Here is a 12829-nt window from a genome sequence, read left to right on the forward strand (position 1 = left end):
TGCACGCCCAGCTAGATCAGTTCGTAATATCGTGAGCTAGAGCACGATTGTGATTCGGTGTTGCATTTTGTAGGATGACCGTATTTCTCATGATGCACTTTCATACAGTCCGGCCGGCGACAGTAGCGAATGACGGCACAATAGGAGGGGCGGATAACCCTACGCCAGCACGGTTTACAGTCAATCGCTGTCCTCCAAACACACCCTCGCCTTGTCTCTCAACGTCGTCAACTGCATAAGGCGCACCGAAATATGGCTGATCATCAAAAAAATCCTTTCTTCGAATCACCAAAACAAGTGATTCTTCCTCTGGGTCCATCACGCGCGGCGTCCCTTCCGCATCCTTTCTTCGTGGAACCCTTTGTAGGCGTTTCCCCTTCTTAGCTGGCAACCCTGTCCCTACCCCGACCTAGACCATTCTGTGTGTCATCGGACAACTCTCAGTGGCCGTGCTGTAGGTTTATCAACTTAGGAACAAGGTCTAGGAACGCAACCAGTGCGTATATCGGACTTACTGTATTCGGGAAGATATCAACCCTCGATTGCGTCGTGCCGCATTCTTCTGCTGAGAAACTGGAATGAATTTTCCTGTTTAAACAAATTTCCGCGAAATTAAATCGTGTTTATTAAATACGGTTTTTTCCCGATGATTCCTAAAAGAAACGTTGATACGAACTTCGTTATTACGAACCTCCGGTTTTTCGGTCCCGCTAACTTCGTAATAACGAGAGTCTACTGTAAACCTCATCTGTGACTTCATTTCTAGCAAACATATCAATCAGAGTTAGGTTTTCTATCAAAGTTTTTAAATAGTGAGGGTTATTTGAATATGTATTCTCTAAACATTCCCATACGCTCAATTGTGACTTTTACTACGCCTACTTTTATGACTGACGTTCATTCAGAGGAAAAAAAGAAAAGTCTTACCTTAACAGGGTGGCAACATTTAAATGGAGATCTTCTGGTAGAGTTGTCCTAAGGTCACTCCACTTCTCTACTGTACTATCAGTCAAACACACTCTCTTATCAGCTGCCTTATAATCCTCTCCCTTAGCATATGTTTCATATTTGAGTGTCACAGTTTCTTGAGATTTTTTCCTACCACCAGCTCTTTTCTGTCCATCATTCCCTTAAAATGATTTAAAGAAGCAAAAGAGTGAAAGATTAGGAAAAAAAACATCAGCTTTCAATAGTATAAATAGTATTTTTAGATGAAATATAAGGCTCATATATTCTTCAGTTATACAACTTTGCATTCTGGGAAAGAAGTTAAAGAAAAGGAATTGATAAAAAGGCATATTAAATTACCCAACACATTAAGTATGTACTTTTAATAACTATTGATAGTTATAAAAATCAAAACATAGCATTATTATTTGATCTTAGATCACTCAATTTTGATTCAGCCAATAACGGTTGAAATGGCAATAGTTTAGTATCATGAATGTACCTACTACCTCAGAAGGTTATTAAAGTTTGTGTATGAAATAATAAAATAATGACTGAAATATACCAACTTTTAAGAATAGGCCTCAACCTCCAATGATTGGGACCAGCCCAACCCACAACAGCCCCCTTTTGGAAGTAGGAATATTCCCTGGGATCCAGTGATAGAGCATTCCTAATTTCTGCAAACTGCCAAGATAATTTTCCTTGCTTCTGGTTGCACCCCATGACTTCCACAGTGCCCACTGTATTCTCATCTATGTCATGATCAGCATCCATGACTACAAAAGAAATAAACATGATCAATAACCAAGAAAACTAGACATAGAACATGCAATCACTTACAATAACAGTCCTCGAGCAAATAAATAACACTACTTGTTTTGAAAATTGTGCTGCATTTACAGGGAATCAGTGGCGGCAATCACAGTGGTTGAGGGAGATAAGTGATGCCCCACGTTCAGGAAATTTTTATTGGTACTTAACAATCCCTCCCTCCATGGCTACAGTCGACCCTTCCCAAAGACTTTCCAGTTATCCTTCCCTCTCTTCCCACTTTCAGGGCCCAACTGCCACAACAGCTGGCAAGCATCCAAATTTAATTTGACCAACGATTTGTTTCATAATAACAAGAAATTCGTAATAACATTGTTCGTATTAACGAGGAATTTATAATGATGTTCTTATTAAAGAGATTCTTATTAGAGAGAGAATTATTATTAAAGACTGTAGTACATATTACATGGTACACATTTCTATAGACCAAACTGATGGTTACAAGGATTACATGAAGCTATGACATATTTGAATGCATAAAAAATGGATAATTCCAATGGAAAAACATTGTGATCAAAATAATGAAGTAAAAAGAGCAAAACATTTATAGCTGAATTCCAAAATGCATTTACTCCCGTCATGCTTATTATCTGTATCATCTCATATAACCCGCATCAATATCATATTATAACATAAGATTTATGCAATAGTTTGGAATACACGTAAGCTATTGCATTAACTAACCATTGTCTACATCCATCCCAAAATCATCATCATGTGTTAAATTTTCTTCAACAGGTTCTGGTACTGCATACATGTCAAATGCATGCTCTGCATCCCTTCCTAAAACTGGATCAGCACCTAATCTTGCAGCGTAGTCGCTACACACTATACTATCCTCACTTTCAGGAGTCCAGCCACAAAAGGAGAAGCTGGTGAATGATGGACAAATTTCACTTGATTTGATGGCTGTGAAAGATATAATTTAAAAAATTGAATGAGATCAATGCAATAAAAATAATAAAACATTTTCAGAATGTAAAAAATAATAAGCAACCAGATTGACTTCAAGTGGGAAATTGGGCCAATGCCATAGGTAGGATCATCATATACAGATCTGTATAGGTTGACAATCATCCTATACAGTAGTAAAATATTATGATTTTTTTCTCGTAGCTGCTTACTGCAGTTATTTATCATTGGAAAAATTTGACACCTGGCACAAACTATACACTATGAAACAATCTGTGAGGATATGATTATAAATAAAAACATAGGTTGGTTAACATATACAAGTCAAATAATTACATGTAAAGAGATCTATTCCATAGCATGCATATGACTGACAGTTGATTGATAACAGATAGGTGATTCAAGGAACATTTGGCAGACAGTAGGGTAAACACACTAATGAATGCGGAAAGCGACTATCAAATATAATAATGAATGTACAAGCCAAATAAAAAAGTTTTAATACATACTATCAAAACCTAGAATTGGAATTGAGACATTTTCAGGTATTTTTTTCTCAGCAAGCACTCGGTTGCGCCACCAGGGAGTTTCCGAAGATAAAACAATTTCCTGAGAGTCATCCAGAATGCGTAGATTGGCCAGGAAATGGCATCCTCCAGACTGGCCCTCGTCAAACCTGGTGGCCATTCTCTTAAAGAAGGGGTCTATACGACCCTCAACTTCAACTTCCTTTAGATTAATCTTCTTCAGGTTGGTTTCAACTGTACTACTGCGCTTGGTCTGAAAAAAAAAATGGATGATCATATTAACATACTGTTTGCAGAACTTGTAAAAGGTTGTCGCGAGAGAAAAGAAGAGGGAGTACACCAGAATTCTCAGGTATTACCGTATTTTTCTGAATATAGTCCCCCCTTTTTTTCCAAAAATGACCATGGTAAAAGTAAAGGGGGGACTATATTCAAACCCATTTTTTAAATTTTTCATTTTTTCCTCAAACTCAAGCCTCAAAATTAAGGGGGGGGACTATATTAGGAGAAATACGGTATATAATCATAGACAAAATTCTGAACCATGAAATATACCACGTTAACCTTTAAATGCTTAGCATGACTATACGGGCATGGGAAAACAGCTTCACTCGGTGCCTGGCTAGCCTGGATGGGCAGGGTACTTTATAGGCATTCAAATTCAATCCAGGAGTAAAGGGGGACCATAGGGAATTTGCATCCATGAGCTAAAGGTCAATGATTTAAAGATGCACATAACTTGAGGAGGCAGACGTAAAATATTTGGGGTTTGTGAAAGTGAGTCTGTTGACATGTAGCATTCACAGAGTCAACTAGAATACAATAGGTGTAGGTATCCGTGAATTGTTCCAGGTTTTTATAAAAGCCATCCTACCCTGTAATTAATTGCAAGACCTTCAAGTTTCCATGTATTTGACGAGGAAAATAATAGAATAATTCTGAAAAAGGCCCAGTACCACAGATACACTTCAACTAAAAAGCCCTAACTATGAGTTTTTTATGTTTACGAATTTAGTAATTAACCAACACAATAACTACACTATTATGAAATCAATACATTAATTATATAAATAGTATATGACAAACTCGTGAACAGTTAATTTTGTGTCAAGATGAAACTGACATCACGTGAACTTCACGATAAAAATTAGCAAACATGGTTATGGACAGCACTTGGTATACAGTGACAAAAAATGAGTTACAGGTGCACAGGAGAGTATTACGAAAAAATAAAAAAAACATGCAATAAGAAGAATTACCACTAATTTTATAGCAATAATTTTTTAAACCCCAAAGGAAAAAAAAATATTCCACTCAATTTTTCAGCCAGATTTTTCACTCTGAAATATATCCATTAATATAATTATAGCAGACTTCCAATTATCCGGCTGTGGCATATCCATGTTACGGATTAGCCATGCAAGATTTTCACTCCCGTTCAATTTTTTCCACAATCTTTATAAAAAAAATTGGATGCAAAATACCAAAATTACTGCATTTAAAAGCTAAGATAAACTGGGCTTATTATTTTCATTAGAATCCACTTCATAAAAAGGAAGCGATGGTGTGCTATCTTCATTCACTGAAGCTCCGTGATCCTTTTTTCCAAGTGTCACAGTGAGTGATCACGGATACACGTTCCTGATGCGTGGTGCCTGATAGTGTAGTTTCTGACATTGTGCAGGGATTTTGAAGCATTTGTTCAAACCATTTCTCAGATCACACAGCCACGGGTGCATGGTTTTCAGTACCATGTGGTGTATGGATCAGTAGGAATACGAGTACATACAATCATGTTATTGCCACTAAAAAGATCGCGGTCTGGCAAAGAAAGCTCTCAATGAGTTCGGGAAGCACTCTAAAATACCAGAACAAGTGCATAAATTATAATATATTGTTTGTTTTGCGTACATTATATACATTACAAGACATTAAAGTGAAAGTTTGTGTTGCCTAAGTTTCCCAATTATTCGTGGCATCTCTCCTCATCATTAGCCCAGATAATCGGGAGTGTGCTGAACATATTACATATTATTATTTTTAAGAACACGTGTTTGCTTGTTACAGAAGACCATTTAATTGGTACCCAATTTTAAAAAATGACTCATCTTGGGTTCAAAAACAAAAGCATTCATGAACATACCTTTCTTTTCTTCTTTTCAGGTCCTCCAGCATTCTCCTTGCCCCCCTCCCCATCTCCATCACTGGCATCGTCATCACCTCTCTTTTTAGCATTATCCGTCCTCAGCAATCCTCCAGCCATTTTAACAGCATCATTATGAATGCTGTCGACTCGGAATGCATAGATTTTTGTACTTGCATCTAATGTGCAACTGGCTATCTGTAAAGTAAGGCATTCTAGTTAAAGGTAATCCGCCAATAATAGTATACTCAGATAAATGGAGTATTCTGCAAGTCATACAAATCGTCCTTTCTCCCCAAATTCAACTTCTCCAATCGATTCTTATTATACCCTTATTCCTTTCATTCTATCCGTATTTACTTGTGTGAGCCAGGCACTCGAGTATCCCGCGCACCCCTATTTTTGGGCCGACTCGTGAGGAAAAAAAAACTTCCTAACACCTTTTGAGTGCGGTCTAATATAAGAACTCACGATTCGTTGCTAAATTGATAAATTTTCGTTTCCATGATAACCGTATTTGTCTGAATATAGTCCCCCCTCTTTTTTCCAAAAATGCCAATGGTACAAGTAAAGAGGGAGACTATATTCAGATGCATTTTTAAAAATTTTACCGAAACTGAGGCCTCGAAATTATGGGGGGGACTATATTCGAAGAAATACGGTAATAAGGTTACATGATGTTAGAAATGTAATTTCTACAAAGGTTTCCTAGTTTCAATGCTAAACCCTGGAGAAATAAACGATTAGAATTAGAGGGAAAATGGAGCGCGGCTTACATTAAAATTTGGAGGATCCGTGTAAGCTGCACACCCCCATCTTTTCACCGGCATTTCCAGAAAAAAGGTGCGTGGCTTCTATGGGTTAATATGGTATTAGTTCCTATCTCTTCATCCACCAAGTCTAGCACTTTGTCGTTCCTGCTCCTCTATGTCAACTTCACCCCCTTCATTCTCCTCAATACCATATGCCTCCCAAGTCTTTTCTCGCCTCAGTACCCAAGTTTCAGCACCGTTAACTTCCACACTCAAGATTGGACTATTCACAGGCCTTTTCTTTAAATTCTCACATAATGATTTGATCATCAGCTCTTTCCCTTCCATGAAAGACTAACCTTCCTGACATCCTTACAACTGTACCTGTTTTCCTTTACGTGCTGCCCTAATAGTTGAATCAGCTCAACCTCCACGAATTTTTGCCCACTTTTATAGTAAGTCTCAATTCTTAGCTCACAATACTTAAAAAAACTGCATAAATTTGAATCTCACATTAGATTTTCTCAACAAATTTATATAATGAAAAGAGTAGTTTTGCTCTTCGCACTCCATTTGGAGTTTCTACGTTACATTTCCTCACCCTTCCAAAGTATTTGAATCTTGCAAAACATCTCAATAAGATAAAGCTGTAGTCTGAATATGCAGCCACCAGTGAAGCAGAGCGATATTTTCACACTACCTGTAACCCTCTGCATTACTATGATGAAATTGATTTGATACCACCCTGAATCCCTGGGACTTTTTCTGGGCCTGGACCTGGGAATTACTTCCTCGTGTTCTCCATTAACCCCATCAAATTCTTCCAAGCTGCTGCTGATAGTTGGCATGTACACATGAACCACTCCAAGGTTGGTGGGACATGCCTCAATTCCCACAACCAGAATGCTATTGCTTACTGTTTTCAACGCCAATAACCCTCTTAATAAATTACCAGTCTAATACGAAAACTATCTGCTGTTGAATCTCTTTCCCACCACAATTAATACAATTAGTTATTGTATATTAACCTGTAACCATCAACCCAAAGTCCCAACTTTCCTTTCCTCTCATCTCAATAAAGCCTGAATCACACGATCATTTTTTTTCTAACTTCGTGCTCACTCAAGCGATCGCCTATCAGAATCAGAAAATCGATTGCTCGAGGCATCACTTTTTTTTAATCAAATGGTCATTATTTCTATCACCCTTTCCATCACTTTTTGGCGTTCTCAGAGCTAGTTGTTCATGTTCACCTGCATCATTTCCGTGATACTCAAATGTTGCACTGTAATCGCTCTACATGGCCTCTCGTTCTAATCGGCTCATATGAGATTTCAGCAACAGAAAAAGTGACGTGCCAAGTGGTGAAAATAGTGATGGGAATCCTAATGATTAGAACTATCAGGGAAAACAATCGTGTGAGACAATCATTATCAAGTGATCACTCGTGAGATCGCTGGAGTGATCACTTGAAAGTGATGAAAAACATGATCGTGTGATTCAGTCCTAAGTCAATATATATTTCTCTCATGATATTATCCAGTTAAACCGCCCTCATCTCTATCCAGACGTCTGGAGAGCCTGCATTCATTACTCCCCCCTACTCCATATTCTTGGCTTTCTTTCCCTCTTCTTTGGACTCACACTTGGACACACAGGACTTGAAGTCCTGGAAGCTATTCACATGATCACAACCTTGAAGACCTTGCTGCCATAAACGACACCTGTCCTCAAGGGATAGATCTTATTTATTAAGTTTCTAAGGCTAATTTGATTATCCTCTTATATTTTTGCAGAAGAGATAATGGGGTAGGGTTTCCCATTTCTATTCAAACAAGGTTTTTTACATGCCAACATCACGTGGATGACTTTTCATCTGGCTCCTACCCTTTGACCTATCCGGCATCGGTGGTCATAGAGGGAGTAGATGAAAATTAACTTTATCAGTGCATCTGTGAGGGTCATTAGAACATGCCAGTTTTACCACGGCAACATAGTTGTAGTCCAAGGGAAAGGTAGTACAGAAAAGAATATGACTGAAATTACCAATTAAAATAAAATTCATGAAGAGACAAAAAAAAGTTAAATGCCTGAATGAAATGACCAATTTGGACTAAAAGAACCATAAATTATTAACCAAAAAGTAGAATAAAAAGGGTTAATTTTGTCAGAATTGACATTTGGAAGGCAAATAAATAAAACTCATGGGATGAGAAAGTAAGGATAAATATCTGACTAATATGATTACAGAAACGAATCTACAAAATCTTGAAAAGATAATACATCCTATCCTCAACTTACCTGAAAGTTATCAAGTTCTGATTCCTTTTTCTTCAACATCATAGCCATATAGTCAATAAGCTGCAGTTGGAATGCATTCTTAGCATTGATTTTCTATAAGAAAAAAAAATTATACCAATAACATTCTTGAACTCAAGTGGGTTATTTTAAAAGGCAATCCATTAAATGAAGAGTTAAGTAATAAACTCACTTTGCAATAATGACACCAACCTCTATTAACAATACCAAATATTTCATTTATCAATTATTTCTTACATTTTCATTAGATAGCTTCATGCAACTTGTGTAATGTTCAGTCCATTGAACTGCATTTAGGTTGGCAAATGCACCGAGGGAACTTCTTGGTGACTGTGATAGTTGTACTTCCACCAATCTGCTCCGGGTTCTTTCACGCTTCTCTGCGGCATCATTGTTCTATTTAACAAAAGGAATAAAATTTGAACGTGCACATAGGTACCACTAAAAGAACACATGTATAGCGTTAGACAACTACAGGACAATTCCATGGTCAGATGTAGAATTCTTCCGAATAATTTCACTGTTTTACACATTTTCAATAAATAATTAGTACAAATTTTATATTTTACGCTAAAACATACATCATAACATAACCGATAACGGTGCAACATTTAGCACAGTTAACGGTTAAATTGTGCAAATTCATCAGTTTCTACTCGGTTTTAAGAGGTTGTCGACACTAATTCTTCTACGTGGAGAAAAGAAATTCCCAAAGACTTAGCTTTAGTAGTTATTTTTAACGACTTTTGCAAATTCATAAACATTGCAGCAATCGCCGAAAAGAAATGAGCTGCCATTTGACTTAAGTTAAGCAGATTAACAGAGGTTACAGCGGCTGGCCAAGCAGTCACTTATTAGTAGTACTACCAGAAAGTCAGTCCGTTTGATTAAGATTGGCTATTTTATTGTGAAAAAAAATATTGAAGAATGAAGATAATAAATACATACTGTGCAGTGAAAATGACAATGGCGATGTAGATACACTATGCACATACCTCTGCCAGGCTAGAATTTAGATTTTCCCCAGTGGCTGGTGCCAAGGATGCCCTTTGGGCGGGCGAACGGATTGTTGGGCGTACCGGCATTCTTCCTTGCAACAGTAAATACAAGCTATATATTCACGAGGTAATAGAAATAAGAGATATTCTCTCAAGAGGTAATAAAGGCTACATAGAAATGCTAATGAGGATACGAAAAATAATCACGGTTAATAAGTGCCTCAGTATAAAACATTATTAAAAATAATGTCAAGTATTAATATCAACTACTGATATTAAACCCATTTCTTACCTTTCTGTTCACATGTAAAATTACACCATTAATACAAATCTAGGCAAACACAACAACGACCGTTGACGCCCGCGCCTTGGCGCCTTTTACGCTCGCAAGTAAAAAGCAAAGAAGTGCGAAATTGCGACCTTGTTCAAACGCTTGTTTGAGAATGTTTTTGTGGCGATTGCGTTCAGTGTTTTGAGAAAATTTTTGTTCAGAGATTTTAATTTTTAATAATGGGCGGAATTAAGAATTCTCGGAGGATGTGCAAATGAAGTTGAATTCCGTTTTTATTTGTCAAGGACTCCAACTATCGAGTTTGGTAGACAGATAAGTACGTAACTGTTATGGTCTATCGTTCATGCTAGTGAAGATTAATGAAATTAGAGTCGTTTGTTTTTTAAGTTAAACGTTAAAACTTTGCAATGGACATTCAATCAAATAACTCTCTGGAATTTTCCTATATCTTTTAGTGTTTCCGGGTTGAAATCGACGATTTTCATATTATTTCCTTGGAAACGAAGGTTGCTCCTACCACAATGGACGTCGAAGATAGTCCTCTGAATACAAGTTCCGATGAAACTTTGGCTAAAAGTGTGAACGCTAAGCACTTGACCCCTTGTCGGCAGGTGGGCCTTAGACGTAAAATTGGGAGTGCTAAATCTGATAATACTAGTGTTTCCAAGAAAATATGTCTGCCTGCTCCGTCGTTTGGCACACCGAAAGGAGCATATCGTTTTCCTACCAGGAAGATACTGATGTCGCCTAGCGAAAATCCTAAATCTGAGTGTCCACTAGGTAACAATAACATTGAGTGCAAAACTCCGTCATCTGGAAATGTGAATGCAAGCGACATTGATAAGGACAGTGAGTGTAATGTTATTGACTCCAAAGGACAAGTCTCTAATGGGGGAAATAAGTCTGAATTTTCATTTGACCCGAAGGCCACCAAAAGTGTCGAAGAAGCTAAAAGCGCATTGGAAGAAATTAAAAGACGCGTAGATGCAAAGGAAAAGTTAAAGAGCAGTCTGCAACAAAGGCTTTATAAAATGAAAAAGGTTTGTCGAATATGTCACAAATGCATCATCATATTTTGATTCATTTTAATTTCTCGATCCAGTACCACTGATGCTTAAGTTGGTGGCGACTCCCTTACCGACCTATGGGGTTTTACTCTGATAAATATACGGGTTTTGGAGTGGCTGTTATACTTACAATACCAATGTCTTGTGGAACTAACCTGTTTGGCATCCCCAGTCATTTCTAATTATCTTGCATAGTCGACTATAACTTATCTCCGCCTTCGAATAGATGATTGTTTCCTTGTTTTTCTCATAGGGAAACGAGCATGTTGCCCGTTTGAAAAGCCTGCAAGAAGACTGGAAGGAGGCTTGCCAAGGGTCACTGAGAGATTTGCTTGACAAGACAAATATGCAAGGACAGTTCTTGACTATGAAACAGTTAATGGAGAAGCTTGGAATTAGTAATGAACTTCTACCGTACAATTCCGACGAGGAGGAATTTGGAGAGTGTTATCCTTAAAGACTAAATTAAGTGACTAAATGTTATGCTACTATTCGAACGTATCCAATGTTTGAAACGCACCAGTGATATCATATAAAGTTATGTTCTGTGATTCTTATTTCTACAAGTTCAATTAAACAATGCAGTTGTAATTCTGTAATTTTTAGCTTTTATTTAATATTACAGTAACATATCTTTTCGGATAACCTATGGCTGATTGACTAAAATCTGTGCGGCCTTAAGGGATTTTCAGGATCGAAGAGTTTTGGGTCCTTCATCAAGTACGGTTGCTTGAAATAGTATGGCATTAGACCTAAAAAAAATGAAAATAATCTTAAGTGTTCACAAGACGGTAACTAATAAGAGAGAAAAATATGAATGTAATAAACATACCACAGTTACGGGACTTCAATATCTCCCTTTCGACCAGGTTTTGTTTCGCTTTGCACAGCCTCGTAATGTGCCTTCCATATACTCTCCCAGTAAATGGAGAGACAAACTGAGACAAGAGTTTCACATTCTTGTAATTAGGCGTAACATCGTATTTACATAAAATACATTTTGGCTTCTCCTTCTCGAACGGATTCGCCATATCTGTAACCGGCTGGAAAAAAATGCTGGAGTTAACATACGAGATAAACGCTTTACATAAGCACATTTAATAAGGAAAGCTACACACCATATCGTCTGTCGATTTTGCCGAGAGATGTTTACCTTCGCTTGTACCTGTTAATTGGCTGCATAAACGGACCATCGTGCACCTTGGGGGAACATCCTTTAATGTCCACCTCAGACTATCTGAAATTATTTAAGTTCATATTATTTAGGGATACAAAATTCCATTATTTCGTACATACCAAATTTGCTCAAGAACTTACTTGAAACACCTCGAACAAATCTTGGAATCATACTCGGAGCACTAAGGTAATCAGAAATAAAATAAATAGTAACACCTTTGAAAGCGTAGGATCCCCTGAACCAATATTCTTACTGTTCGGGGAATCAAAACACTACATTCTACGCTACACCATGTGAACCCTGTAAATTCGACGGCATATTTGTTATCGTAGCGCTTCTCTAATGCGCACGCGATGCTCATTTTTAGATGGCGGATATTTGAAACCGGTTTTCGCAGCCCTATACACAAGGGAACTCCATTGCTAACGTAATGTTCATGCTAATGCCAATGGTTTATCCAACCATGATCCTAGATTAACTCTTTATCTAGCCACTTAAATTACATATACGTTATTGACTCATGCTTTAATTTATGGAGACGGAAAAATAAAAAACTGCTCTCACAATTTTCTACCGCAACTACGATTCTTACAAAGTTCCACTTCTGAACTTGGAATCTCTTAGTTGTATTTTTCATAATATTTACCTCCTAGAACGTGTTGAATTGCAAATCATATCTAAACTTAGTGCCCATTTTACATGCTTTAGCGAGTTACAATCCAGAGGGGCTATAGCCCCCCCCTTGCCTAATGGGTATCCAATTCACACTAGATAGAATGATAATTTTGCTCGGACCCTTACACTGGATCCTGCAATGAACAAAAGGGTACAGTTCTATCAATGTAGTAATTCAGTTACAT

At 37.5% G+C, this 12829-nt stretch overlaps 3 protein-coding genes across 5 annotated transcripts in view; 1 reads left to right on the plus strand and 2 right to left on the minus strand.

The window, feature by feature from the left end:
* LOC124153947 (condensin complex subunit 2-like) overlaps window positions 1-9816 on the minus strand; it is a 33488-nt gene extending 23672 nt beyond the window's left edge. The window contains exons 1-9 of one of the 3 annotated variants that reach the window (XM_046527377.1): window positions 9726-9816; window positions 9431-9521; window positions 8673-8831; window positions 8418-8510; window positions 5365-5562; window positions 3204-3474; window positions 2467-2691; window positions 1518-1727; window positions 928-1129 (exon numbers count right to left, since the gene is read on the minus strand). In XM_046527377.1, coding sequence (XP_046383333.1) covers window positions 928-1129; window positions 1518-1727; window positions 2467-2691; window positions 3204-3474; window positions 5365-5562; window positions 8418-8510; window positions 8673-8831; window positions 9431-9520 — 1448 coding nt within the window. In that variant the 5' untranslated portion in view covers window position 9521; window positions 9726-9816. Of the gene's footprint in view, window positions 1-927; window positions 1130-1517; window positions 1728-2466; window positions 2692-3203; window positions 3475-5364; window positions 5563-8417; window positions 8511-8672; window positions 8832-9430; window positions 9546-9725 lie in introns of all 3 variants that reach the window. The other 2 variants (XM_046527376.1, XM_046527378.1) reach the window with 2 other exon arrangements.
* Window positions 9817-9882: 66 nt separating this feature from the next.
* Window positions 9883-11391, plus strand: LOC124153950. Its single transcript, XM_046527381.1, has 3 exons — window positions 9883-10041; window positions 10181-10765; window positions 11046-11391. The coding sequence occupies exons 2-3, from the start codon at window positions 10247-10249 to the stop codon at window positions 11247-11249; spliced, it is 723 nt and encodes a 240-aa protein (XP_046383337.1). The 5' UTR covers window positions 9883-10041; window positions 10181-10246; the 3' UTR covers window positions 11250-11391.
* Window positions 11378-12334, minus strand: LOC124153952 (28S ribosomal protein S18c, mitochondrial). Its single transcript, XM_046527382.1, has 4 exons — window positions 12110-12334; window positions 11911-12029; window positions 11625-11835; window positions 11378-11544 (listed from the first exon to the last, which is right to left on the minus strand). Exons 1-4 carry the CDS (start codon window positions 12138-12140, stop codon window positions 11453-11455), a joined length of 453 nt encoding a protein of 150 aa, XP_046383338.1. The 5' UTR covers window positions 12141-12334; the 3' UTR covers window positions 11378-11452.
* Window positions 12335-12829: the final 495 nt, after the last annotated feature.

Source organism: Ischnura elegans, chromosome 2 (genome assembly GCF_921293095.1).
Source record: "Ischnura elegans chromosome 2, ioIscEleg1.1, whole genome shotgun sequence".
In the NCBI taxonomy this organism is placed as follows: domain Eukaryota; kingdom Metazoa; phylum Arthropoda; class Insecta; order Odonata; family Coenagrionidae; genus Ischnura; species Ischnura elegans.